Here is a 25,040-nt window from a genome sequence, read left to right as displayed (position 1 = left end):
TCTTTGTGTCATTTGCTCCTTCATACATGGGAAAACCTATATCCAAAGTGACACTGGCTAATTGGATTTGTCAATGTATTTCTCAGGCTTATAAGGCATCAGGCAAAACAACCCCATTCAAAATCCATGCACATTCCACAAGGTCCATCGCAACTTCTGCAGCCTTCTGGTCCAGGATGCCGTTGGACGACATATGTTCAGCAGCCACTTGGTGGTCTGCTCATACATTTATTTCTCATTATAAGCTGGACATGATATCTAGAAGCAGGGCGTCCTTTGGCTCCGTGGTGCTTCGGAATATCCTCCCATAGACCACCCAGGTTTCTTTGTTTGGGTAACTGGGGGGACTCTGTCCCACAGGTTGCAGAACAAATGAAGTAACTACTTCAGATTTAGAAGTTATGTACTCACCATAACGTTCCATCTGAGTAGGTACTTCATTTGTCTGCAACCATCCCCCCCTGCCATCCCCCTAACCTGTATCTGGTTTCTAGGATCTTTATGATTCTTGAGAATATCTGAACCTGTTTATTACAGTTTTTTTCAGGTGTTACAGCAAAACCGATCTGCGGTAGTGTGGTGGTGACAGGGGATTGTGGGTAGAGGGGAGGAGCTAGGAGCTCGGATCTTGAAGCTTGGAAAGCTGCCGGTCGGATCCGAGGTTGGATCCGAGACCCACAGGTTGCAGACAAATGAAGTACCTACTCAGATGGAACGTTATGGTGAGTACATAACTTCTAATTGTGCACCCTCAGCTCCAAACATTGAATCTTGCAGCTTGGCTAATCACTTAAATTCCCCCGTAGCATCCCTCAGCAAACCTGTGATGGATGTCATTTTGGAGGTGAAGAAGACCTAGTACTAGAAAATCGTATGCTGACAAATGAAAAAGATTCTGTGCCTGGAGTCAATCTCAAGGGATGAGCATAGCAGTGCCCAGTTTACCTCAGATTTTACCATACTTAACTGAGATGCTTCACAAGGGCTTGTTTTTTTCTTCCATAAAAATCCATGCCTCAGCCATTTCAGGTTATTACAACATAGAACCTCCCCTCTTCTCTCATCCTCTGCTAAAGCAGCATCTCAGGGGGGCCAAAAACTTGAGGCCACCCAGGAGAGCTCTAACCCCTGCTTGGGACCTTAACTTTGTATTGGAGAAACTCACTCTACCTCCTTTCGAGCCAGCTGCTTCTGCAGACCTAAAATTTCTTTCCTGGAAAACAGCCTTTTTTTTAGCAATCACTTCCCCTAGAAAGATTTCTGAATTACAGGCCCTTAGGCAGTGGAGCCCTTCATCATCTTTTATATGGACAGGGTGTCACTCAGGACCAATCCATTTTTCATGCCCAAGGTGGTATCCAGTGTAACTCTTAATCAGTCCATTCATTTGCCAACTTTCTTTCCCAATCCACAGAACAAGGGAGAGAGAATTCTGTATTCATTGGATGTACACAGACAACTTAGAGTTTACTTGGACAGGACTAAATCTCGAAGAAGATCTGAACAACTGCTGTTAGCATTTGCTGCAGGGGTAGAGGGAAAGGCTATTACAAAGCAAGCCATTTCCAAATGGATAAGCCATTGTATTCATTTCTGCTATAAGCAGCATGGAAAACCTATCCCCCAGGGGATCAGATCCCATTCCACCAGGGCTGCACCTACTTCTGCAGCCTTTCTCAGAGGTGTTCGTACCAGGGATATTCTAGAAGCTGCTACCTGGAGTTCAGTTCATACTTTCACCAAGCACTATCACTTAACAATTTTCTCTAAATCCAGAGCTGGTTTTGCCACTGCTGTTTTGCAGGGCCTTATAGCCAGTCCTAATGCTGTATAAATCCATCCACCCAACCTTAGCTTTGGGAATCTACCCAAATGTAATGACTGTGACAGGGAAACACGAAGAACATAGTACAGTTGTGTACACTTACCATAAATGTAGATCTTCGAGTGTATTCACTGTTGCAGTCCTGGTTACCCTCCCTCCAGCCCCCTGTTTTTTTCTCTTACTAAGCCTCTCCTTTCTTTTACTACACTTAAAAGCCTTTTTGGTGTATTTGCTTTTGTTTGGAGGTATATATATTTTTGTGTTTTTAATTATTTACATATTTTTTGCTCCCCTTTTGGGGGGCACCTGACATCTGGGGCAGGAAAAACTGATTTAATGGCGTCATTTGCATGTTTTATACCCCTGACGACCTGATGTCATGGAAAAAGGGACAGCAACTGACGCAGGACCCAAGACTTTGTTAATCAGGCCGACTGAGGGCAACCTGCCAGCAGATTACCCAAATGTAATGACTGCAACAGTGAATAAACTCTAACATTTACATTTATGGTAAATGTACACAACTGTACTTTTCAAGTAATGTTTAATTAGCAGGCTTCAGTTTAATATTAAGTTTACTGAGTGTGCATTACAGCTTGTGTATGTACAAATACAGAAACATTTTGTACAAGCAAGTGTGTGCTGTGCAACAGATGGTTTAATATGTAAACATCATTCTTCGGTGTATAAACCATGTTTTCTACAATACTCTGTAAATCTGTATAAATGGACAGTTTTACATTCAGGTTTTAAACTGTTCACAGAAATTGCTCCTCATTTCATTTGTACATATGTGTTTATTAAAAAAACGACTGCAGTGCCTTTGCAGTAATATCTACAAGCATTGTCAATGTAAAATCACTGTATAGAGTCATATTCAGCAATTGCAAAATACAGCTCATAACTGGTAAAACATTTTTACAGAATGGTCTTCAAAAGAAAAAAGTTGTTAAATAGTACAACCAATTCTAGAAGTGATATAAAACTACATTTTAACTTGCTGCATCAAAAGTAAACCAAAGGTTTTGTTTCGTAATGTGTTTCACATAAATCATAATACCAAAGAGTATATACCAATGTAGACAGTTTTGTATTTTTTAAAAACAAAACAGAGGGAATTGTTAAATATATATTGAGAGATTTATAAATGCATGATGATGTTCATGTTTTACTGTTGCAGTCATCGCATTTGGGTTATCTGCTTGCAGTAGCCCTCAGTCAGCCATATTATCAAAGTCTTGGGTCCTGCGTCGGTTGCTGTCTCATCTTCCATGATGTCAGGTAGTCAGGGGTATAAAGCATGCAGTCGACGCCATTACATCAGTCTTTCTTGCCGTGTAGTGCCCGAAGCAGAAGCAGTTAGCAAGTGCTGGTCGGCTGACTCCTGAAATTTTAGTTTTCGAGTTTCAGAACTAAAGTCTTCAACTAAAAGCCAAGTACCCCATTGGGGAAACTTTTTCTTGCTCTTAACCGATGTCAGTAAAAGTAAATAATTGCATTACTTGTGGAAAGCAAATATCTCATAAAGATTTTCATTTGTACTGTATTCCTTGCCTAGGCCCTGACCACGACATACCTCGCTGTCGGTTTTGTGCTTTATTTAAACCACAAACTATCGGTATATTTACGCTGCTAAATATTTTGGTGCTCGGTTCAATTATCCTGATAAGTCTTCAGTAAGCCATCCGACTACCGACATTCCGAAAAAACGCAAAGATAAAGACAGAGAGAGGCCACCTAGGTCCAAAGCTGCCAACGACACTTCTAAGCCAGTCGCCAGTTCACCGGTACTCAGTGAGGTGCTTTCGCAGCCCCTGATACCCGCTACTTCAGATTTGTAGGTCTCTACTGAGACCCATTCGGAGTCCGGTATGCCGCGAGATGCTTTAACTGTTAAACCTGCGGATGTGTCTATTTTGGATGGGTCCGGAGCCGCTGTGCAGGCACCAGCTTCTGAGAGTGTATTCAGGCCTACTGACTTGTATATTAAACCAACGCCATCTTCTTCTTCAAGGCCTAAACCTCGAACCATGCCTAGAAAACTGACACCCAGACTGCATGGTCAGGTCTATATGCCTAAAAACAAATGATAAGAATGGCTGAAGACCTTATTACTTTAATCAGGGGAAGCCAGCCTTCCCCCTCTGAGACCTAGGACTGAGTTTGCTTATGATACTTCTGACCAGGATTATGAATTTTCTGTTTCCTCTGATGACTATGATTTACCCTTATCTACCTATGAGGATTCTGATGCTGAGGACTACATTCCCTCTGCTTCCCCCCCAGAGGATTTCTCTTTTGGTGAAACCTTGCATACACTCAGGGAATTTTCATTGGGAAAGTCAGGATTTCTCTGATTCTAAAAAGAGGCTTAGGGATTTCTTACACCTGCCCCAGCACAGGCCTTTAGCCATGCCTACTGTACTAGACATTGTAGATGATGTCTTTTCGGAATCTAGCTTGGCCCCTGATTCTTTACCTCCTGCTCCCATAAAACCTGATAGATATTACAGGGTCCCTGACTTTCACAAGTTCCTTTTTAAAAATCCTACTGCGGATCCTTAGACCATTTCACAGGGACCCAAGGGCATTAAAGCTACTACTGCCAAAAATCCTTCCCCCTCTGATAGAGACTCCAGGGCGCTGGATAGATGGGGTAAGAAGGTATACACTTCTGCAACTTTGGCCATTAGGGCCTAAACTGCCAGTTTCATATGTTAAAGTATCAGCAGCATATTACTGGGTTGCTTAAACAGAAAATTATGTTGATTCCTGATTGTGCTGAAAATAAGGATTTACAGGATTTACTGCATTCAGCCAAATAAGTTGGGAAACGTACTTTGCAGTGTGGTTTTGATTCATTAGAGGCATCTTGCAGGGCTGCTGTAACTGGGTCTGTAATTAGAAGGCATACTTTGCTTAAGGAGCAATCCTTGCCAGATCATGTTAAAGCGAAATTACATGATGCTCCCTTAAACCAGGACCGCCTGTTTGGCAACAAGGCAGAAGAAGTTCTTAAAAAGATGGAGGAAAAAGCTAAATCTATGCAAATTGTTAAAGATTTTTTACAAGTACAACCTCCAAGGTTTAGTAGGCATTGGCCTTCCAAAAATTGGTCCTTTCCTGCCTCTCCAAGACCTTCTCAGTCCAAACCCAGATCCAGCAGAGCTCCCAGACTTCAGTCCCAGGGTACGCACAGGACTAAGCAGTGGGGGGTCTCCACTTCCAAATCTGGGAGTACTAAAACTCCCCCCTATGGTAAACTGTCTCAATGACTTCTTTTTAAAACTTCCAAGCACTTCTCAACTGACTGCCCCTTTGGGGGGAAAGATTGCTCTTCATGCAAAGAACTGGGAACTCATTACCCAGGACAAATGGGTTTTAAATATAGTGTCCCAGTGATACAGATTTCACTTCCACACATTACCAACACCAAGCGTGTGGCCAGATCTACCCCAAATCAGTGGTCAGAGGCCCAAAAGCAAGTACTCTCTCTTTTAAACATGACGGCTATTCAGTTGGTACCAGAAGAAGAAAAGGGACAAGGTTTTTACTCAAGACTTTTCCTGGTACCCAAAAAATACAACTCATGGCATCCTGTCCTGGACCTGTCTACTCTAAGCACCTTCTTGGTGATTCCAAAATTCAAGATGCTGACTCTTCAGAAGTTGCTCCCTTTGCTAGGCAAAGATGCCTGGTTGGCAACACTAGATTTAAAAGAAGCATACCTGCACATCCCAATCAGGGAATCTTGCAGAAGATACCTACGCTTCAAAGCAGGCTACATGCACTATCAGTTCTCTGCACTGCCCTTTGGCTTTTCTACTGCGCCCAGGGTAGTCACGAAGTGCCTAGATCCAGTCATTACATTTTGCAGGCAAAAAAATATCCAAATATATCCATACCTGGACGATTGTCTAATTCAGGCAGAAAGCCAGGACATACTTTTGAATCATCTGGCCTTTGTACAAAGGGTGCTAACTTGTCTGGGGTACACCATAAACGAAAAGAAATCACACCTGGTACCCTGTCGACAAATTATATTCCTGGCATCAAGTTTGAGTACAACTTCCCAAATGGCTTTCCTTATGCCAAAGAAACAAATTCATTTGACAACCTACTTCAAACAAGTGGCCACCAAAACCCTGCTATCTGCAAGGCAAATACTTCAAGCCTTGGGGTTCATGGCCTCCTGCATTCTTCTAATTCCATATGCAAGAATGCATATGAGGAAACTCCAATGGTATCTAAAAAGCCTATGGTGTCAACATTCTCAGGATCTAGAAGCAATGATTCATATCATACCCTCCCTACGCCTAGAATTCCTTTGTTGGGAAGAGGCCTGCCACTAAAACAAGGGACTATCATTCATAGTACCCCCTGCCGCCCAAACCCTAACAGACGCATCAGACTATGCATGGGGGGGTGGGCACACCTGGCATGGAAGTGCATTCAGGGCAAATGGAACCCAAGTCAAATGCACCTGCATATCAATCAAAAAGAAATGTTAGCTGTACAGAATGCTTTGGCAGCCTTCAAGGACCACATTCTTCCAGGACAATTAATGATAAAGATGGACAAACACCACTGTTATGATGTGGTACATAAACAAGCAGGGAGGCACTCATTCTCACCCCTTCTGCAGACTAGCCATGGCATTGTGGAACACAGCCCTGAGCTACCAAGTGAATCTACAAGCTCAATTCCTGTCAGGAAAACTACACACACTGGCAGACTAACTAAGCAGAAACCTCATGGACCCACACGATTGGAAACTAGAACCAAGGATTTTCAACTTGTTGACAAGCAAATGGGAAAGGCCAGATATAGACCTGTTTGACTCCCCCCAGAACTATCAATTGGACAAATTTTGCACAAGGACTCACCACAAACAAGCTTGGAAAGTGGATGCTCTGTCCTTCAGCTGGGCAAACAGTTTATGCCTTCCCTCCTCTGCCCCCGCTCCCCAAAATACTACTAAAGATCAAGCAAGACAAACCAAGGACGATTTTGATTGCATCAGACTAGCCACGCTAAGACTGGTACCCCCTCTTGCGCAGTGTCACTGTTGGCCCCATGGCACCTGCCTCAGACTCCTACACTATTGTCTCAGCAGGAGAACCAGATTCTGCGCCCTCAGCTTCAAACACTGAACCTAGCAGCCTGGCTAATTACCTAATCTCTCCTTTACCTTCCCTCAGTAAACCAGTGATGGATATCAATTTTGAGGCAAGGAGGCCTAGTACTAGAAAATCTTATGCTGAAAAAATGAAAAGATTCTGTGCCTGGAATCATTCTTAAGGGATGAGCACAGCAGTGCCCAATTTACCTCAGATTTTACAATACTTAACTGAGATGCTTCACAAGGGCCTGTCTTTCTCCTCCATCAAAATTCGCACTTCAGCCATTTCAGCTCATTATAACAGAACCTCCCCGCTTCTCTCATCTACTGCTCAAGCAGTTCCTCAGAGGGGCCAAAAATTTACGACCACCCAGGAGAGCTCCAACTCCAGCCTGGGACCTTAACTTTGTATTGGAAAAACTCGGTGTTTCTCCTTTCGAGCCAGCTGCTACTGCAGACTTAAAATTCCTTTCTTGGAAATCAGCTTTCCTTGTGGCAATCACTTCAGCAAGAAGGGTGTCTGAATTACAGGCCCTTATGGCAGTGGAGCCTTTCATCATCTTTCATGCGGACAGGGTGTCCCTCAGGACCAATATCCTTCATACCCAAAGTAGTTTCCAGTGTGGCTGTTAATCAGTCCATTCATTTGCCAACTTCTTCCCTAATCCACAGAACAAAGGGGAGCAGATACTGCACTCTTTAGATGTGCACAGACAACTTAGATTCTACTTGGAGAGGACTAAACCTCAAAGGAAATCTGAACTACTGGTGGTGGCATTTGCTGCAGGGGCGGAGGGGAAGGCTATTTCAAAACAAACAATCTCCAAATGGATAGGCCATTGCATTAATTTCTGCTACAAACACCATGGAAAACCTATCCCACAGGGGATCAGACCCCTCTCAAACAGGCCTGCATCTACCTCTACAGCCTTTCTCGGAGGCGTCCCTACCAGGGACATCCTAGAAGCTGCTACCTGGAGTTCTGTACATACGTTCACCAAGCATTACCATCTGCCAATTTTCTCTAAATCCAGAGCTGGCTTTGCCACTGCAGTCTTGCAGGGCCTTATAGCTGGTCCTAATGCTATCTAAATTCCTCCTCCCTCCTTTAGCTTTGGGAATCTACCCAAATGTGATGACTGCAACAGTGAAACACGAAGAACATAGTACAGTTGTGTACACTTACCATAAATGTAGATGTTCGAATGTATTCACTGTTGCAGTCCTGGCTACCCTCCCTCCAGCCCCCTGACTTCTTTTGGCTATACCTCTACTCTCCTCTACTATGCTTAAAAAGCTTTTTGGTGTATTTGCTTTTTTTTTTTGGAGGTATGACTTTGTGTGTATGTATGTATATGTGTATATATATATATATATATATATATATATATATATATATATATATGAAAAACTGCTTCCCATTAGGGGGCACCTGGCATCTGGGGCAAGAAAAACTGATGTAATGGTGTCGGATGCATGCTTTATACCCCTTGACTACCTGACGTCACGGAAGATGAGACAGCAACCGACGCAGGACCCAAGATTTTGATAATCTGTCCGACTGAGGGCTACTGCAAGCAGATAACCCAAATGTGATGACTGCAACAGTGAATACACTCTTAACACCTACATTTATGATAAGTGTACACAACTGTACTTTCACCTGTTTGCTAGTTACAATACATATAGCATATACACTTCTGGTGCTGTAATATATGTAAGAATAATATAGTCAGTTTGATGCATACATTTCTGTCTGCTAGTATATATATATATATATATATATATATATATATATATATATATATATATATATATATAAGGATTAAACTGTTCTAAGCTAAATGGTATTCATGTGTAAAATGTAACCTAAAGTTTCTGGTACAGCTTGAGAAAAATGCCGAAAAGGATAAGCTGAATGTTCATTGTTTAGTGCAAGCTTTAAGAATTATTGATAAGGACCCAGGTGCAAGAAAGAAACCAAGTTGGAGGCAAGAGCAACTTACTGAACTTTCACGTAATTCACCTTGAAACAAGAATACAAAGGAGCTTATTAACCGACTGCATGACATCATCGAAAGACTGCTTTCACACAGAAACATTCTCAAACAGGAAAGACTCCCTAAAAGTTTAATAAGCAAGACATCAAAGTAATGACTTTGAGAGTTCCCAAAAGACGGCTTTCATAAGAATGTATGTATGCGAAATGTAATCTGATTTATTGTTAGATCTGCTTAGAGTGGTTTATTGGAGAATACCTTTTATGTTGTATGAAAAGAAAACTTGAAGACAGTAAACCCTGCAAACTGTACATTATTGTACATGTCATCTGTTATATAGACAAGTTGCTTTAATAGTTCTGCGCTAGAAAGATAATATACTGCTGAAAAAAAATGTTAATAGTCTGCAAAGTTTATGTGCACTAACTAGACTTTTTTTTTTTTTTACAAGGCACTAAAGCAGTGTGCTAATTAGACTAGGCACCAACACAGAAGTATCAGTAAGATAAGACCTGACATTCACTCATTCATTTTAAATAACTTTTCATATTCGGTGTTGTGATTGGCTGCAAATTTACTCTTGCTAGATGAGTCTGGCTTCAGGTACTTTCCTGTCTGTCTTTGTGGAAGTAAAAAAGCCTCAACACTCACTTCATGTGACAGCTGAAGGCTTCTCCCTCAGGATATGCTCAGTCAATCACTTGTCACAGGACGATGGGGAGGTCAGAGCTTTTGAAATCTGGCCAGTACTGGGTTACCTTGGGAAGTAAATCAAAATTCCACTGAGCCAGTGAGGAATTTGAACATCTACTGTTAACAGTATGTTTAATTTCTCTGTCAAGCTTATTTTAGTTTTCAGAGTTGCAGTTCATCTTTTCCATTGATACATATAATTTTATTTCCCACCTTAATCAAGTATGTTGTTATAGAAATATATTCTCCTGACCTTTTGTGGTTAGATCTCAATGATAAACATTTTTTTTTATTTCTTGCATTCATATGATTTCTGTTTGAAAACTTGCCACATCCCTTCTGCAGTTTTTCCACTCAATTCCTCTGGTCCACTGCAGCTGGTTTTATATAGTGACAATTTTGCTTCCATATAGTTTAATGTTTTGTGCGTTCACTTGGAGCATTGAAGGTAAAACCTGACATGAAGTAACAGTCATTTGCTTAGAACACAATGCCTAGTATGTTCTGTTCCCTGATATTTTAGTGTGAAACAGTTGTTCCTTGTGTTGTAAGTAATTTCCTTACTAATGTTGTCGAACCAATATTATTCCAGTCTTTTTTCTAGTAAATTTAATTACTTAACCACTGTTATTTTTCCCTCTTGTGTTTCATGCAAGGAATGTATGAATTCTTGTGGATCATCAGCATTTAACTTTTGCTGGTCATATTTGCACAATCTATAGTATTGTTATCATTGAACATGTAATAATCACAGATCTTAGAACAGTCTTTAATCCCTGCCATAACTCCTTCACCAAACTGATTTCCAGTCGTTGTTCTTTAACCATGTTTCACAAACAATAACATCAGTTTTCTGGGAATCTAGCAAATTTTCCAGTAAGAAATTTATTACTAATGCTCTTAACATTAACAGCCATGAGAGATGCATCAAATGTTGCTATCTGCCTTGTGTTAATTTTTGCAGCAGATATATTGTAATATTTGATTATCTTCCTTTTTTTCTTTTACTTTAGCTGAATATCACAAGTGTTTCTCAGCTGTTGTGAATACATGCCTATTATCTGTGCTTGAAAACTGAAGTTTGAGTGATTTTTATTAGTTGCTTTCATCAGCATTGTTTATGGATGTGAAATGTCAGACGCACTGTCCAGTAAAGATAGTGTGTGTGAGGGTCTCAGTGATCATGACCAAGTGCTGTGATGCAAGTCTGTTACGGAGTGATTTGGGTTTATGTGAACCTCTAGACACTGATCTGACACTACTGTATGATAGACTTTGACTGTGAGGTTGTGCCATGTAGTGTGCAAGGCTGATGAGGTCTGCCTGCTTTCCTTGGGTTTATGTCACCCATACGCTCTGCAACACTTTCTTGAGAGTCACGTGAGTTGCAACCTACCCTGCCTCCACGTGTGTAGATAGTCTGTCTGTCCACGTCCAGTGTGCTACATGTGTAACTCTTAAGTCTTTACTAGTGTGAGTTTGGAGGTTGACATGGATGCTCTGTGTATCACCATACTACTCATGATCATTGTGGCATTGTCCCCTGCCTTCACCATTTATATGTACTGACAAAATTCCTTATGTCTGCCCTCTAGTACTCTAACCATCTGTACCGGGTTCTCTGTGATAGTTGCCTGAACAATGTCTTGGCACATTTACTGCTGGGCAGCCAAGGCCTTCCATGTCTCACGAGCTTGTTATGAGATATGCCTTCACCCAGCACACCTTTGCTCAGGCATAACAGTGGGTACTGCTAACTCTGTTATGGTACGGACTTCCTCAAGGCGTTCGGGTGCTCACAAAAGACTGGTGTTGAGCTGTGTGGTGCCCTCCCTCTCCTTTAATGTTAGGTTCTCATTCTGATGATTACCTGAGGCAGTGCCAGTGCCTAAGCAGTTGTTAATCTGCTCTGGTGTTGAGGTTCCTGCCAGCATACTTTGCTTGTGTGTACCACTGTACACGGCCAGATAGAGGAGAGACACTTACCATGCAAACAGGGAGTACCTTCTTGTATGCCTGAAGTGGATGGGGCACATGGTGATGAAAAATGTTATGGATTATATGTAGACAAGTAACATCTACAGGATATGTTAGCACAAAGTATTTCTATCATGTATGCACTAAATTTATTCACTGCATGACTGTGGGTACTGCTGTGGTGTGAAAGTACTGGTGCCCACACCACCTTTGATTCCTGTTGCATTGTCATCTGAATTATAGTCATGGAGAGCAGATACTGCTGATCAGGTGTTAGTTTGCAGTGAGGACAAGGGCCCCACCAGTGCTGGTACAGGCAATTCTGCACTGCCTAGTTTGCTCCTTGCTTGTTTATCTAGGTCATTTGCTTGTTTTCTTCAGTGTGCCAATAAATTGTTCCTTCCCCCTATAGCATTGATGCAGGCCACTACTTGATTCCATGCCTTAACTTTCTCTGCTTGCTTTGACCCGTGCTTTCCCAAAGAGATATTTCCCATATCTCTTCAGAGCATCCATAAGGATGTGGTTCTCCTCCAAACTAAAGTTGTTTCTCCTCTTTGTTCTTTCCTGTTACTGATGCATTTTGTAACCTAAAAGTAAATATTTGAACAAAATTAGATCAGTTTCCCCACTCGTGATCCGTCATGCAGGATTACAACATATAGAATAATGCTGCAGCATGTTGTAATGTGAAAACACATGTATTGGCCCGCAGTTAACCAGACACATGGCACCTGCACAAGAGATGCTTTGCATCAGGTGTTAATGCTTACATTGTGGGGGGGCCCGCACCAGTGCTGGTACAGAGAATTGCATTCTGCCTAGCTTTGCTCATTGCATGTCTTTTTAGGTCATTTGCTTGTCTTCTACACTGTACCAATGTGTAGGTCCTTCCCCCCCCTACAGCATTGATGAAGGCCTTCTTTATTAGATTTTTGAAGTTCAAACTGCACAAGTGGATAATATGTTATTACTTGTACTCTTTAAGTCAGTCCAACCTGTACTTAACTATGGACTAATAACTAACTGTTATGGTGTGGTTGTAGGCATTTTTAGGTAATGTAACATTGTTAAATGATAATGCCCTACTTTTCTATCACACTTAGTAATGAAAAATTAAGGACCAAAAGACATATGTAGACAGCTGTAATAAATGACACCTTACACTTCCTATTCATGTCATTCATAAGGAGGTAAGAATTTTAAATGTGCTGTACCTTACCGGTAAATCCCTCAACTTATTCACCTGAATCACCTCTCTCACACCCACAAGTTAGTAAACTATCCTCTTAAAGTTCCATCCCTTCAAAACCTTCTCCAGCCCTACTACTACTCTAGACCACTACACAGCAAAAATCTACTGCTAAGTGACCCAAACCTAAGAACTCAGTGGGAGAAGCACTATTCTCTTGCGTCATATCCAGATTATAGAACAACACTCCCCACCCCACCCCCAACCACACTACCTTCTTGGGATCATTTCAGTACTGCACTAAAAACTTAAAGTCTCTGGTTATGCCCATGCACCAATCCCAACTAGTAACCCTCCTTTTTACCTTCCCTTCCTCTCCCCTCCCCTACCCATCCTGTCTCACACCGTCTGATCATTGCATTCCTTTTTCTGCAGGTTCTGGCTAACCCTTTACCCTCCCCTTCCCTCCTCTCATCAGTCTCTTAGACCTGTTATAACATGCTTAATTACTTCATCTCTACTCCAAATACATATTCAGCTGACATACACCTAGCTTCCTCTCACTACCACGACAACAAAATGGGGGGGGGGGGGAGGGGTGTTATAAAACAAAATGTTTTCACAAGTTGTCTTTAACAGTATTCAGAAAAGTCTGTTGGTCTGAGGTCTTCTGCTGTAGACAGCTATTGCTATTTCAGATATCCCCACCTCGCAACAAGTCTGATGTTTTTCTTTTTTGCTCTCCTTCAGCCTTGCCCAGTGACTCATCTACCTTCGTACAACTGGTCCGTTTGTTCCAACAGAACAGGAGTTAGGTTTTCCCAAACCAGGCAAGCCCTGCAACCCCTTCATTCCTGACCATTAACCTTCTATTCCCTGTAGCAAGTTGGGCAGTAGGGAAGCCGTATGAGAGCACCCCCTTGGTTGCCCCTGGTTTTGATACTGCCTGAAAAAAAGCAATACCTCCTCTTGCTACCTTCTCCATAGCCACTCCATGTTAATACTGTAGTAGTAGTACAGGCTCACTCAGCTGGATGGTCCACTGATTGAACACCTAGTGCTGCCACTAGGTCTCACCTGTGTAGCAAGCCAAGGCCACCTCCCTCCTCTGGGATGGGTGAGCAGTTAAGACATCTTACTCACATCCTATCTAGCCTGCTCCTGCATGCATCTAAGCCAGTAATCAAACTTGGCCACCTGTAGGCATAGGCAGAGCTTTGTCACTCTATTTTGCGGCACTAGCTTAAGTCTGAACTTTTTATTGTACTTGGAAGTCCTTGCTGTTATGTAACATACTTGCTGCGAGGCTGTGGTCAGTGACTGCACTCAGTTTTCTTCTGACAATCACACATTTTGTGGTAACAAGCATTGTTGGAAAGTTCCTGCATTCCATGCCTGATTCCCCAAATCTAAATGTTCCTCTGCTGTCAGATTGCATTATTACTGTCTGTGCTGTCTTAGAGATGCAAGCATCAGTTATTTATTTTATTTAGGTTCATTTAGGTTCATAGGTAAGTACTAGGCTGTCGTACGGCCCTAGGGCCTATATAAGCCTAGCCAAAAGAGGTTCCCTGGCTTTTGCCACCCAAGAAAATTATTTTCCTGTGCCCCTGTCGAGCAGAGCCACAGAAGTGATCCCCAGGGTGAGTTTCCTGTTTCCCATCCAATTGTCAAGATTTCTCTTAGAGGGCTAATGAGCTTTGCTTGACATGAATGAGTAGTCTGTTCCAGAGCATGGGAAGTCTCTGGGACAGGAATCTTATCCCTCCAGCATGTGCTGTTTATTGCTGTGACAAGACTTAGGTCCCTAAAACATGTGGCCTGGAGAGATTGGGATTTCTTTAAGTGTAGCATGTCCATCTGATCTGGGTTAGACATGGCTTTGTATGTTAGGCAGAAGGTCGCGTCTGAGTAGGCAATATGCGATGGAGTAGAGCTGGAGTTTTTTGAGACGGTCTGTGCATGGCATCTGTTTGAGGCCGGTAATCCTCTTAGTGAGGTATTTCTGTGGCCTTTCTAGTTGTTGTAGATGTCTTGCGAGGTACATGCCAAATGGGGTGTTGTACTCTATAATGGGTCTGATGAGTAGAGAGGAATAACAACCTCTCTCTTTCTGGAAAAGAACCCCTTTGTGATGAGGTGTGCCACGTAGAAGGATTTCCTGACTACTGTGGTGACGTGATTATCAAAGAAGAGACTGCTGTCCACCTGTGTCCCAAGGTCTCTTATCACACTTTTGGTGTTTAGTAGGCTATCGCCTATGTGGTAGTTAATGGGTATGGTGTTTTTCTCAAAGGGGATGACAGTGCACTTCTTGGCATTGAGCTTTAGGCCATGACCTTGACACCAAGCATCAGTCTTAGTGAGGCTTCTTTGTAGAATGTCCACAGCCTAAGGTGAATCTATTATGGCTCCTAGTTTGCAGTCGTCTGCGAACTTCATTAGCCAGAGACCAGCTGTATTAGCCTGGACTTCTGAGAAGTAGATACCGAACAGGAGAGGACCCAGGACCGAACCCTGTGGTACTCTGCTTGTCACTGGTCTGAAGTCAGATTGAGTGTGCTACTTTCACTGTGTGGGTTCCGTCAGTGAGCCAGTTGGCAACCCATCTTGTGACCTAGGGATTTATCCCCAGTCCAGTGAGTTTATCTGTAATACCAGAGTGGGGGATGGTGTTGAAAGCCTTGGCGAGGTCAAGATAGGCTGTGTGCACCACCTTACCCTCGTCTACGGCTCTGGTGACTGCTTCAAAGAAGTCAGTCCAGTTTAGGAGGCATGATCTACATTTTACAAACCCAAATTGAGTGGGATCCAGAGTTTGGAGGTTACCTATGTCTTTATTTATAAGCTCCAGGATGATGCGTTCCATGGCCTTCCAGGCCAGACTCGTCAGGCTAATGGGGTGGTAGTTCCCTGGGTCAGTGGTGGCACCACCATTGTGGAGTGGGATATGTATGCTTGTTTATGCTGACCAGTATATTCCATTTAGCCCTTATGGGGGTTGGCATAATGGTTAATGTGTTTATTTTGCAGACGCAAGGTACAAAGTTTGAATCTCACCTTTGGGAAGCATGGCTAGACTTAAAAAGGCCTCCTGGGGGCGTTAGCATAGTAATCATGAAAGGGGGAGACTTAAGATGGTGGTCATTCTGACTAGGGGGCATTTGTGTAGGCCACTGGAGAAATTAATATACTCTTTCTCCAGAGAGCTTGCTTGCTCAGGAGAGAACTGTCAGATTTAGTCAAAGGCAGAGAGTGAAATAGAGGAGCTGATGAGGGCATGGGAAAATGAGACTGCAACCAGAAAGAAAAAGATAATTTGGAGCTTGTGTAGTGTAATAACCAGATTGGCAGACGAAGTCTTGATTGGGATGATGCAGATGTGCCTAGTGAAGGTAAGAAAACCAAGTGAGAGTTGTATATCCATCCAGGTCTGTTTAATCCAGCAAATTAGAAAGTTTTTTTTTCAGCTCACAAGAGTTTTCCCCTCCCTGTGTAAGGGATTATGATGATGCCATGATGGAGATGCTTGCACACACTGTAACTCTACTTCTTTCTGGGATATCGACAGGAGCATTTTTATATGGTGCAGTTGTGGCCATAGAGTCAGAAAGTGGAGATGTTTTGGGAAGCACTGTGAGCAGTTGAAGATTCAGACAAGTGGCAGTTTTGCAAAGGGAGCAGTCAATAGTAGGATTATAGACTTGCTTGGCCTTTTATTGACAGGTCTGGAATAATATTATGAACACAATGAGTGTCCAAGCTAAAGAAATTAAATCAGTGAATAATTCCGGGATGTAACATTTGTGAATGCTAAACTGTCCAAAAAGTTTGTTAGTTAATGTGCTTGGGGCAAAAAGAGAAAATATCATGAAAGAAGTGTAAAATCCTGTGAACATGACAATGAAGAAAAGTAAGAGTTTTTTTTTATGCAGTTCAGAACCAGTGTCCTTAACACTTTGAAGATGTTTGTGCTTATTAAAAGTAATAAAATTGAAAGCATAATTGATGTTAAAATGTTTAATCCCAAGGGTTTATGAAATGGGGGTGGGAGGCTTTTGTAGACTTAAAAGTTAAAAAGTATGAAATGTTGCTCTGGAAAAATGTTTTAAATGTGTTAGGTTTGGGGGGTACTTTGTATTATTCAGTGCAACCAAAAAATTTATCTTTGGGGGGAAAGAGTGGCATTTGATTCAGCAATATGAAAGCTGTAGGCATGAGCACTGTGGGAAAAGTGGTCATTCTAAAGCAGCATGCAAGCAATATTGCAGTGTATGCGTAAACCAGGAACTTTAGTTTGTAATTTTGAAGAGTAAGGTGAAAAAGATGATGAAGCAGCAAATATTAGGGCCAGTGATACAGAATTGATTGACACATGAATCATAAATAATAGTACAGTGTTATTAAATACACAGTGGGAACAAAGGGATAAAAATGAAAAGAAGGAAGCCGATACTAACTCCAAAAGAAAAGCATGAAATGTCTGTGAATGTGGAGACTAGGCAAGGAGAGCAGTATTTCTAAAGAAAAACAAATATATATATATATGTATACATATCTTGTGTGTAGTGTATGTATATGTGTTTACATATTTATTTATTTTATTTTTAAATATATATCCTATATATATATATATATATATATATATATATATATATATATATGTGTGTGTGTGTGTGTATATATATATATATATATATATATATATATTGCTAAAACAGGGGAGTTTGCGAAGATGGAAAGTGTCTTTTAGAAAGTTTGAAAAAGGTGAAAAATTAATAAAATTAAAATTCTCTGTTTGAATGTACACTGTATCAAAGCTCTAGTTAGATGAATATTCTTAGTTGAATGGATTGAGTCAAGTCTGATGTGTTACGGTTACAGATCTGAGGTTGATTATGACAGAACAGTTTAAAGAGACTAGAAGCAGTAAATGATGTACAAAGTAGTATGTCCAGTATATGATAGAATAGTTTAAGGAAATAAAAGCAGTAAACTACATACAAGATAGTACCCAGGAAATGGTTCAGTCCTTTCATTTCTCTAGTTTTCCAGGCAGTCAGATCAGTAGGAGAGAAGAAGCCATTTATAACTTGGTTGTGAACCATCTGCTCAGCTAAAACCTGCAGAATGTACATCTGTTTATGGAGATAGACTGGTCTGTCGCCTCTATCCCTCAGAGTATGGAGGGCCTTGAAATGGTTTAGCTAGACCAGGTTAAGTGAAATGCTTATTAAATTGTCTTTGTCCCAGGCTTGTAACCACTCCAGTCTAAGGCCACTGAACTGGGGGTGTAAATGGTGACAGTGTCTATTCCACAGTTTCTCCCTTATAGACATTTGTACTATAACCAGTTTGTTATTGGTTCACACATTCATCAGTCATCATTGTCTGGGCTTTGATTCCAAGAGTCAAGTCAATGCTTCAGCATTCAGCCTTCTAAGCCTTTGCCTTTTGACCTTCTTGTGACTCTGGCCTCTTAATGAGAGTTAATTTTCACAGCTTGCAATGTTTTTCCAGTCAAGAGTGCCTTCAGAGTGAGATACAACATATAAAGTAGTCTACCAACTGCAGTAATTGCTTATTACTTTTCCACCATCACCTTATATCTGGGTAGTCTGCCATCCACTGTCCTGAGATGTATTTTCCTTTAACCTGAACAGTTATATAATTTTATATTACTGTGTCTCTCTGCATCATCCAAATTTACTTGTTCAGTACTTGGGAATGAACTGAAGAGACCAAAAGTTGAACGTGAGATGAATTCTTGAGGACTGTCATGATGTGCCTTCCCAGGAGGATAGGAGCAAGATAAATGTCAAACTGTCAGTTGAGAATGTCAGAATAAAAAATGCCAACAGTTATTTATTGCAGAAGTCCTTCTCATAGATAACAGGTATGGTGGGTATGAAGCCACTGTTTTCAAATAAGACCTTGTTTATATTTTGTGCAGAGGTTTAAGTATCTCTCCAGTCTATGATATTGTTTTCTTAAGTTATGTTTGCGTTATGTACACAGGTTTAAATGTTGCTGCAGTAACAAAGACAGTTGTGGAAAACATTTGCAAGAGAGATGTTGGAACATTTACCCACCATGACCTTTCACCATCTTTAGACAGTGTCACTACAGAGGTAACTACAATTAAATGTTTAGACATTTGCATAATTGAAGGAACTTCTTGCAGCCTTTCCTCATATTGTAGGATTTTTTTGTGTATTTACTCCATGCATGATATATACATTGGTTGCACTTTTGCTTACATTAATTTATCAGTTTTACTGCTTAATGTCATAACATGAGAAACTTTACTTCTTGAATAAAAGTATGTTTTTCTGTTGCATGATTTCACATTATAAGCTTCCCTTGGTGGATGTGAGATTAATATGGAAAGAAGGTTTATACAACTTCCACCCTGTATTTCTGAGCCATTAATTATTAAACACGTGTAAGGGGTGTCCTCAGTCAGTTTTTGTATCTAGCAAAAGTAATAGAAGATACTTCAGAGGGAAAAAGTAAAAAGTGGTCAGATTTTTTTTTTTCAAACTTCAGGCAAGGTTGGAAAGCCTTGTATTAATTGTGCCTCTAACACAGAGGATTCCTGTTTCAGGGGGTCTTTCACGGAGGAACTGTGCTCAGAAGTCTTCACATCCAACCCCTACCTGAAGATGTTAAGTGGAAACTGTTTAATGTACACTTAAGCAAAAAATACTCGGTTTGGTCATCTTTCTCAGGAAATCTTTAACAAACTAGACAAATGGACAGGGCCATCCAGTCTTTCTAGCATTTTACTCTGTCTTCCCTTAGCTTTTTCAGGAACTAACCCCATCAAGTCATAGCCGTTTTGTTGAGTGCAGACAAAAAAATCCCCTAATTTAGGTGAAAGTTTGAAAAAGGCAGTGGTTTTGGAGAAATGACAAGGACCAGGCAAACCACCAAAATTTTGACCACGATATTTTACAACTCTGTTATTAAAGGAACCATTCTGCTGTAAGTACCCCCCTCCCCCGTCTTCCTCAAAACGTTCTGAGATGGAAAATTTGTGACCTATGTGAAGTACTTATTTCTGACCTTAGACAAACTAGTAAGGGAGAGAGAGTGACAGTGAGTCGCAATATATAGTTTTCATTTTCTGCCGTTTATTGACATGCCAAATCTACCAGAGAACCAAATACACCAGGTCAAGACCATATTTAAACATCGTTTAGACTACTTGGCCATATAGGTCATTTCACCTGCAGGGAAGAGTTCCCATTCCCTTACTGCTGTAAGACTCCTTTCTGGTCAACCTGGACACAGTGTACTGCTGTCTGCAGATCCCCAGTCACAAATGCTCATTGGTATCCTCTCAGGTTCACAGGGGGAACTTCATATTTTAAGTTCACCTCCGCCCTTTGGTCTTTAGTTTTTGCCCTTAAATTTACCTTTACCTGTACAACTGCCTGCTCCAGGAATGCTCCATAGAGGAGCTGCATGGGCTGTAAATTGTATATTCAATCTAAGAATTTCCTTAAACCTTCTCTAGCTGCAGGCTTCACACCAAAAACTGTTTGAATCTCCACCGACAGCAAAAAGACCTGGAGAGCATCCATTTCCTGAAATAAAATCTGCTTCATGATTCCATCCTGAGATCCTCCTACAAGTCTTACTTTTTTCACCAGAATATTCCTGAAGTTCATAGGGTTTGGTTAGCATCCCTTCTTGATGGTCACCATGCAGGAATGCACAAGAGGAAGATCCAGTGGTAAATATGAAGTTGGTGGGAAGTAAGGAACCAGTCGTTAGAACTGATAATTCTCCTTATCTCTGTCAAGGAAGAGTATATTTGTTGGTCACAGAAGGTTACAAGCTTTCCAGCCCTTTGCTTCATTCCACCATAGCCAAGTCAAAAGCTTACTGTGAATGTTTTGAATATGCTTGGGGTTCACATGGCCCAGCTTAGTTTGCAGGGCAGACCATCAGAGTACCTCAAGAAGCGATGCATTAAAGTAAAAGAGATGATGGTTGGAGGGCTGTTTTGTTGGTGATGGGCAATAACTTTTAATGTGGTGTACTAACAAGCAAGAGGCTGTCATTCTTATTACTTCTATAGTCTAGCAAATGAAGACATGGCTGTCATTTTGGGCCCCTTTTAGCAACATTTGAGAAGAAACACCAAATGAAGGACAAACCACACTGAAATCCAAAATAAAGGTTGGCGCTTTCGTTTACTGTATTAAGCAAACTTCATCAGACAAAATTGAATAAAAATACAACTATATATATCTATCTATATATATATATATATATATATTTATATATATATATATATATATAAAAAAAAGGTAATTAAAACAGTATGACATCATTTCCTTTCGAACAAGACCAAGCCTCCAATTAAAGTACCCAACCACAAAAAATTACACCCATAAAATGTTCAAAAAATACGTAAAAAGTATATAGGAAACATTAAATACATATAACATAAAATCAATAAAGAATCTAAACTGTATAAATATATATGTGTAAATATTATCTCCTTAATGCCCTCAGTTTCAACATACTTTTAATAGAAACGGAGTCATTCAATCCTGGGGCAGATGAGGCATTCAGCCTTAGCTGCCAAATTAATTCCCTGTCCTCAATTTTCAGATCAATCGGACCCCCTCTCACATTGTCATAAATTTTTTCAATCACCAAAAATCTGAATTCATGGTCAGGAAAGGTGTTAATATGCCTGGCTAACGCGTTGTTCAAATTCAATTTATTAGTGGCATAAATATGCTCATATATCCTGCTTTTAAGTGGTCTCCCCGTTTTGCCCACATAAAAAGCTGGACATTTTGAACATAAGGCCAGATACACCAATCCTTTAGTATTACAGTTACATTTGTCTTTGATGTCCTAATTCTTTCCTTTAATACTAAATTTATTACCCACTTGTATGTATCTACACCACCGACAGGCTTGGCATTTGTACATACCACAATGAGGCGAATGACATCTAATGCTATTTCCCTCAATAATGTTTTTCAAATTCAGTCCTTTTCTGAACACTAGTCTGGGTGAATCACCCACTTGGTGTCTAATATTGGCATCATCCAAAAGAAAACACCAATTTTTGGTCATAATAGATCTTAAAAGGGGAGCATCAATAGAGAAAGTGATGATAAAACTCAGAATGACCATATCTTTATCAGGAGATTTATTAATTCTAGTGAAGTCTGAGTTAGACACTTCATCAATAATGTCATCCTCCACCATACCATTTCCCCTTGTGGATGCACAACAGACTAAATGAATGTTTTCTATTAGAGACCTAGGATTATTCTGTTCACCATTCAACAGTGGTGTAAAATAACCATTTAATCTTTTTATAGAGACCTCACAAATCAATTTGTCAATTAATTTGCCAGGATAACCCCGTTTAATAAACAGGTTTTTCAAGAATGAACATTCATCCTTGAAGTCGCATTCCAAGGAAACCATCCTTGCTGCTCGAACTAGTTAACCCTTGACAACACCTCTTTTCTGAAAGAAGGGGTGGCAGCTTGAAAAATGTAAAAAAGAATTGGAATAAGTTGATTTCCTGAAAATTTTGGAGTTAAAACTATGGGAATTGTAGTTCTTAATTAAATCCACATCCAAAAAGGAAATCCATCAGTGTTAAATTCCCATGTAAACTCAAAAAAAAAATCAGTAAATTTTGTGATGCGTCTCACAAAACATTCAGCTGAACAAGCATCCCCTCGCCATAAAATGAAGATGTCGTCAAGGTAACAGGTAGTCATTTATTTGTTGGAATTGGTGTTGAACAACAATTACTTTATGTTTAACAAGGAACTATACTTGCATAAAACGGGTGTAGACGTGGGCTCTCCTTGTGGTGCTACATTTGCTAACACTGTGATGGCGTTTTGGGAGACAAAATTCCCTTTTGAGGATACCGTCTTCCGAGAGAGAGCAGTGTGGTACACCTGTTACCTTGACGACATCTTCATTTTATGGTGAGGGGGATGCTTGTTCAGCTGAATGTTTTGAGACACATCACAAAATTTACTGATTTTTTTTTTTTGGAGTTTACATGGGAATTTAACACTGATAGGATTTCCTTTTTGGATGTGGATTTAATTAAGAACTACAATTCCCATAGTTTTAACTCCAAAATTTTCAGGAAATCAACTTATTCCAATTCTTTTTTACATTTTTCAAGCTGCCACCGCTTCTTTCAGAAAAGAGGTGTTGTCAAGGGTCAACTAGTTCGGGCAGTAAGGATGGTTCCTTGGAATGTGACTTCAAGGATGAATGTTCATTCTTGAAAAACCTGTTTATTAAACAGGGTTATCCTGGCAAGCTAATTGACTAATTGATTTGTGAGGTCTCTATAAAAAGATTAAATGGTTATTTTACACCACTGTTGAATGGTGAACAGAATAATCCTAGGTCCTTAATAGAAAACATTCATTTAGTCTGTCGTGCATCCACAAGGGGAAATGGTATGGTGGAGGATGACATTATTGTTGATGAAGTGTCTAACTCAGACTTAGCTAGAATTAATAAATCTCCTGATAAAGATATGGTCAGTCTGAGTTTTATTACCACTTTCTCTATTGGTGCTCCCCTTTTAAGATCTATTATGACCAAAAATTGGTGTTTTCTTTTGGATGATGCCAATATTAGACACCAAGTGGGTGATTCACCCAGACTAGTGTTCAGAAAAGGATTGAATTTGAAAAACATTATTGAGGGAAATAGCATTAGATTTGCCTCATTGTGGTATGTACAAATGCCAGGCCTGTCGGTGGTGTAGATAGATACAAGTGGGTAATAAATTTAGTATTAAAGGAAAGAATTATGACATCAAAGACAAATTTAACTGTAATACTAAAGGATTGGTGTATCTGGCCTTATGTTCAAAATGTCCAGCTTTTTATGTGGGCAAAACGGGGAGGCCACTTAAAAGCAGGATATATGATCATATTTATACCATTAATAAATTGAATTTGAACAACGTGTTAGCCAGGCATATTAACACCTTTCCTGACCATGAATTCAGATTTTTGGTGATTGAAAAAATTTATGACATTGTGAGAGGGGGTCCGATTGATCTGAAAATTGAGGAGAGGGAATTAATTTGGCAGCTAAGGCTGAATGCCTTATAGGTTCATAGGTTTATACTAGGCTATCTGCCCTAAGGCATTTATAAGCCTAGCCCAAAGTTTTGTGGCTTACGCCACCCCTTATGTTAAAAAATACTGTGCCCATTAGTTTGTTGTGCCTCTGTCCAGCAGTGACACAGAGATGATTCCCGGGGTAAACCTACGATCTCCCATCCACCGGTCAAGATTTCTCTTGAACAGAGCCAGCGAGGTGCTCTGCCTCACATGGACCGGGATTTTATTCCACAGCATAGGGAGTCTCTGGGTGACAAATCTATCCCTCTAGCATGTCCTATTTTCTGCCCCAGGATTGAATGACTCAGTGTCTATTAAAAGTATGTTGAAACTGGGGGCATTAACGAGATAATATTTACACATATATATTTATACGGTTTAGATTCTTTATTGATTTTATGTTATATGTATTTAATGTTTCCTATATACTTTTTACGTATTTTTTGAACATTTTATGGGTGTAATTTTTTGTGGTTGGGTACTTTAATTGGAGGCTTGGTCTTGTTCAAAAGGAAATGATGTCATACTGTTTGAATTACCTTTTATATATATATATATATATATATATATATATATATATTGTTGTATTTTTATTCAATTTTGTCTTATGAAGTTTGCTTTAATACAGTAAACGAAAGCACTAACCTTTATTTTGGATTTCAGTGTGGTTTGTCCTTCATTTGGTGTTTTTTACCAGTGTTGTTTCTTTACTAGTTTCCCTAAACATTTGAGAAGAGAAGCTTGGCAGAGTGATCTTCCTAAAATCACAAAAAAGTGGAGCACAATGGTATAGTTCCCTGTAAATGCAAACAGATCTATCAGGTGTTGAGCTTGCTTTCATCATCCCTTATCCAAATAACCATAGCTACCAGTACCTTTTCAGTTAATTTAAATCAAGGGTTTTGTACACCTTTCTGCCAGCCCCTCTCATTCCACGGACTCTCTAGAATATGAGGGAAGGTACAGGGAACTCTCATTTTGATATCATCAAATTTAGCAAGATAGATGTGGTCCTTTCAGCAAGTTGCCATGTCCAAGGAGGATCTAATCATTCTTCCAGTTGATTGTATTTTGCTTGCCA

At 40.3% G+C, this 25,040-nt stretch overlaps 1 protein-coding gene across 1 annotated transcript in view; it reads left to right on the top strand.

The window, feature by feature from the left end:
- NUP107 (nucleoporin 107) overlaps nt 1-25,040 on the top strand; it is a gene marked incomplete in the record, with an annotated part of 1,716,438 nt that overhangs the window by 1,390,137 nt on the left and 301,261 nt on the right. The window contains 1 exon segment of the mRNA XM_044088020.1: nt 18,828-18,940. Coding sequence (XP_043943955.1) covers nt 18,828-18,940 — 113 coding nt within the window.

This window comes from Protopterus annectens, chromosome 11.part0 (assembly GCF_019279795.1).
Source record: "Protopterus annectens isolate FY-2018-M chromosome 11.part0, PAN1.0, whole genome shotgun sequence".
Taxonomy (NCBI): Eukaryota; Metazoa; Chordata; order Ceratodontiformes; family Protopteridae; genus Protopterus; species Protopterus annectens.
The sequence above is the reverse complement of the archived record's forward strand: the minus strand, read 5'-3'. Positions and strand labels throughout refer to the sequence as shown.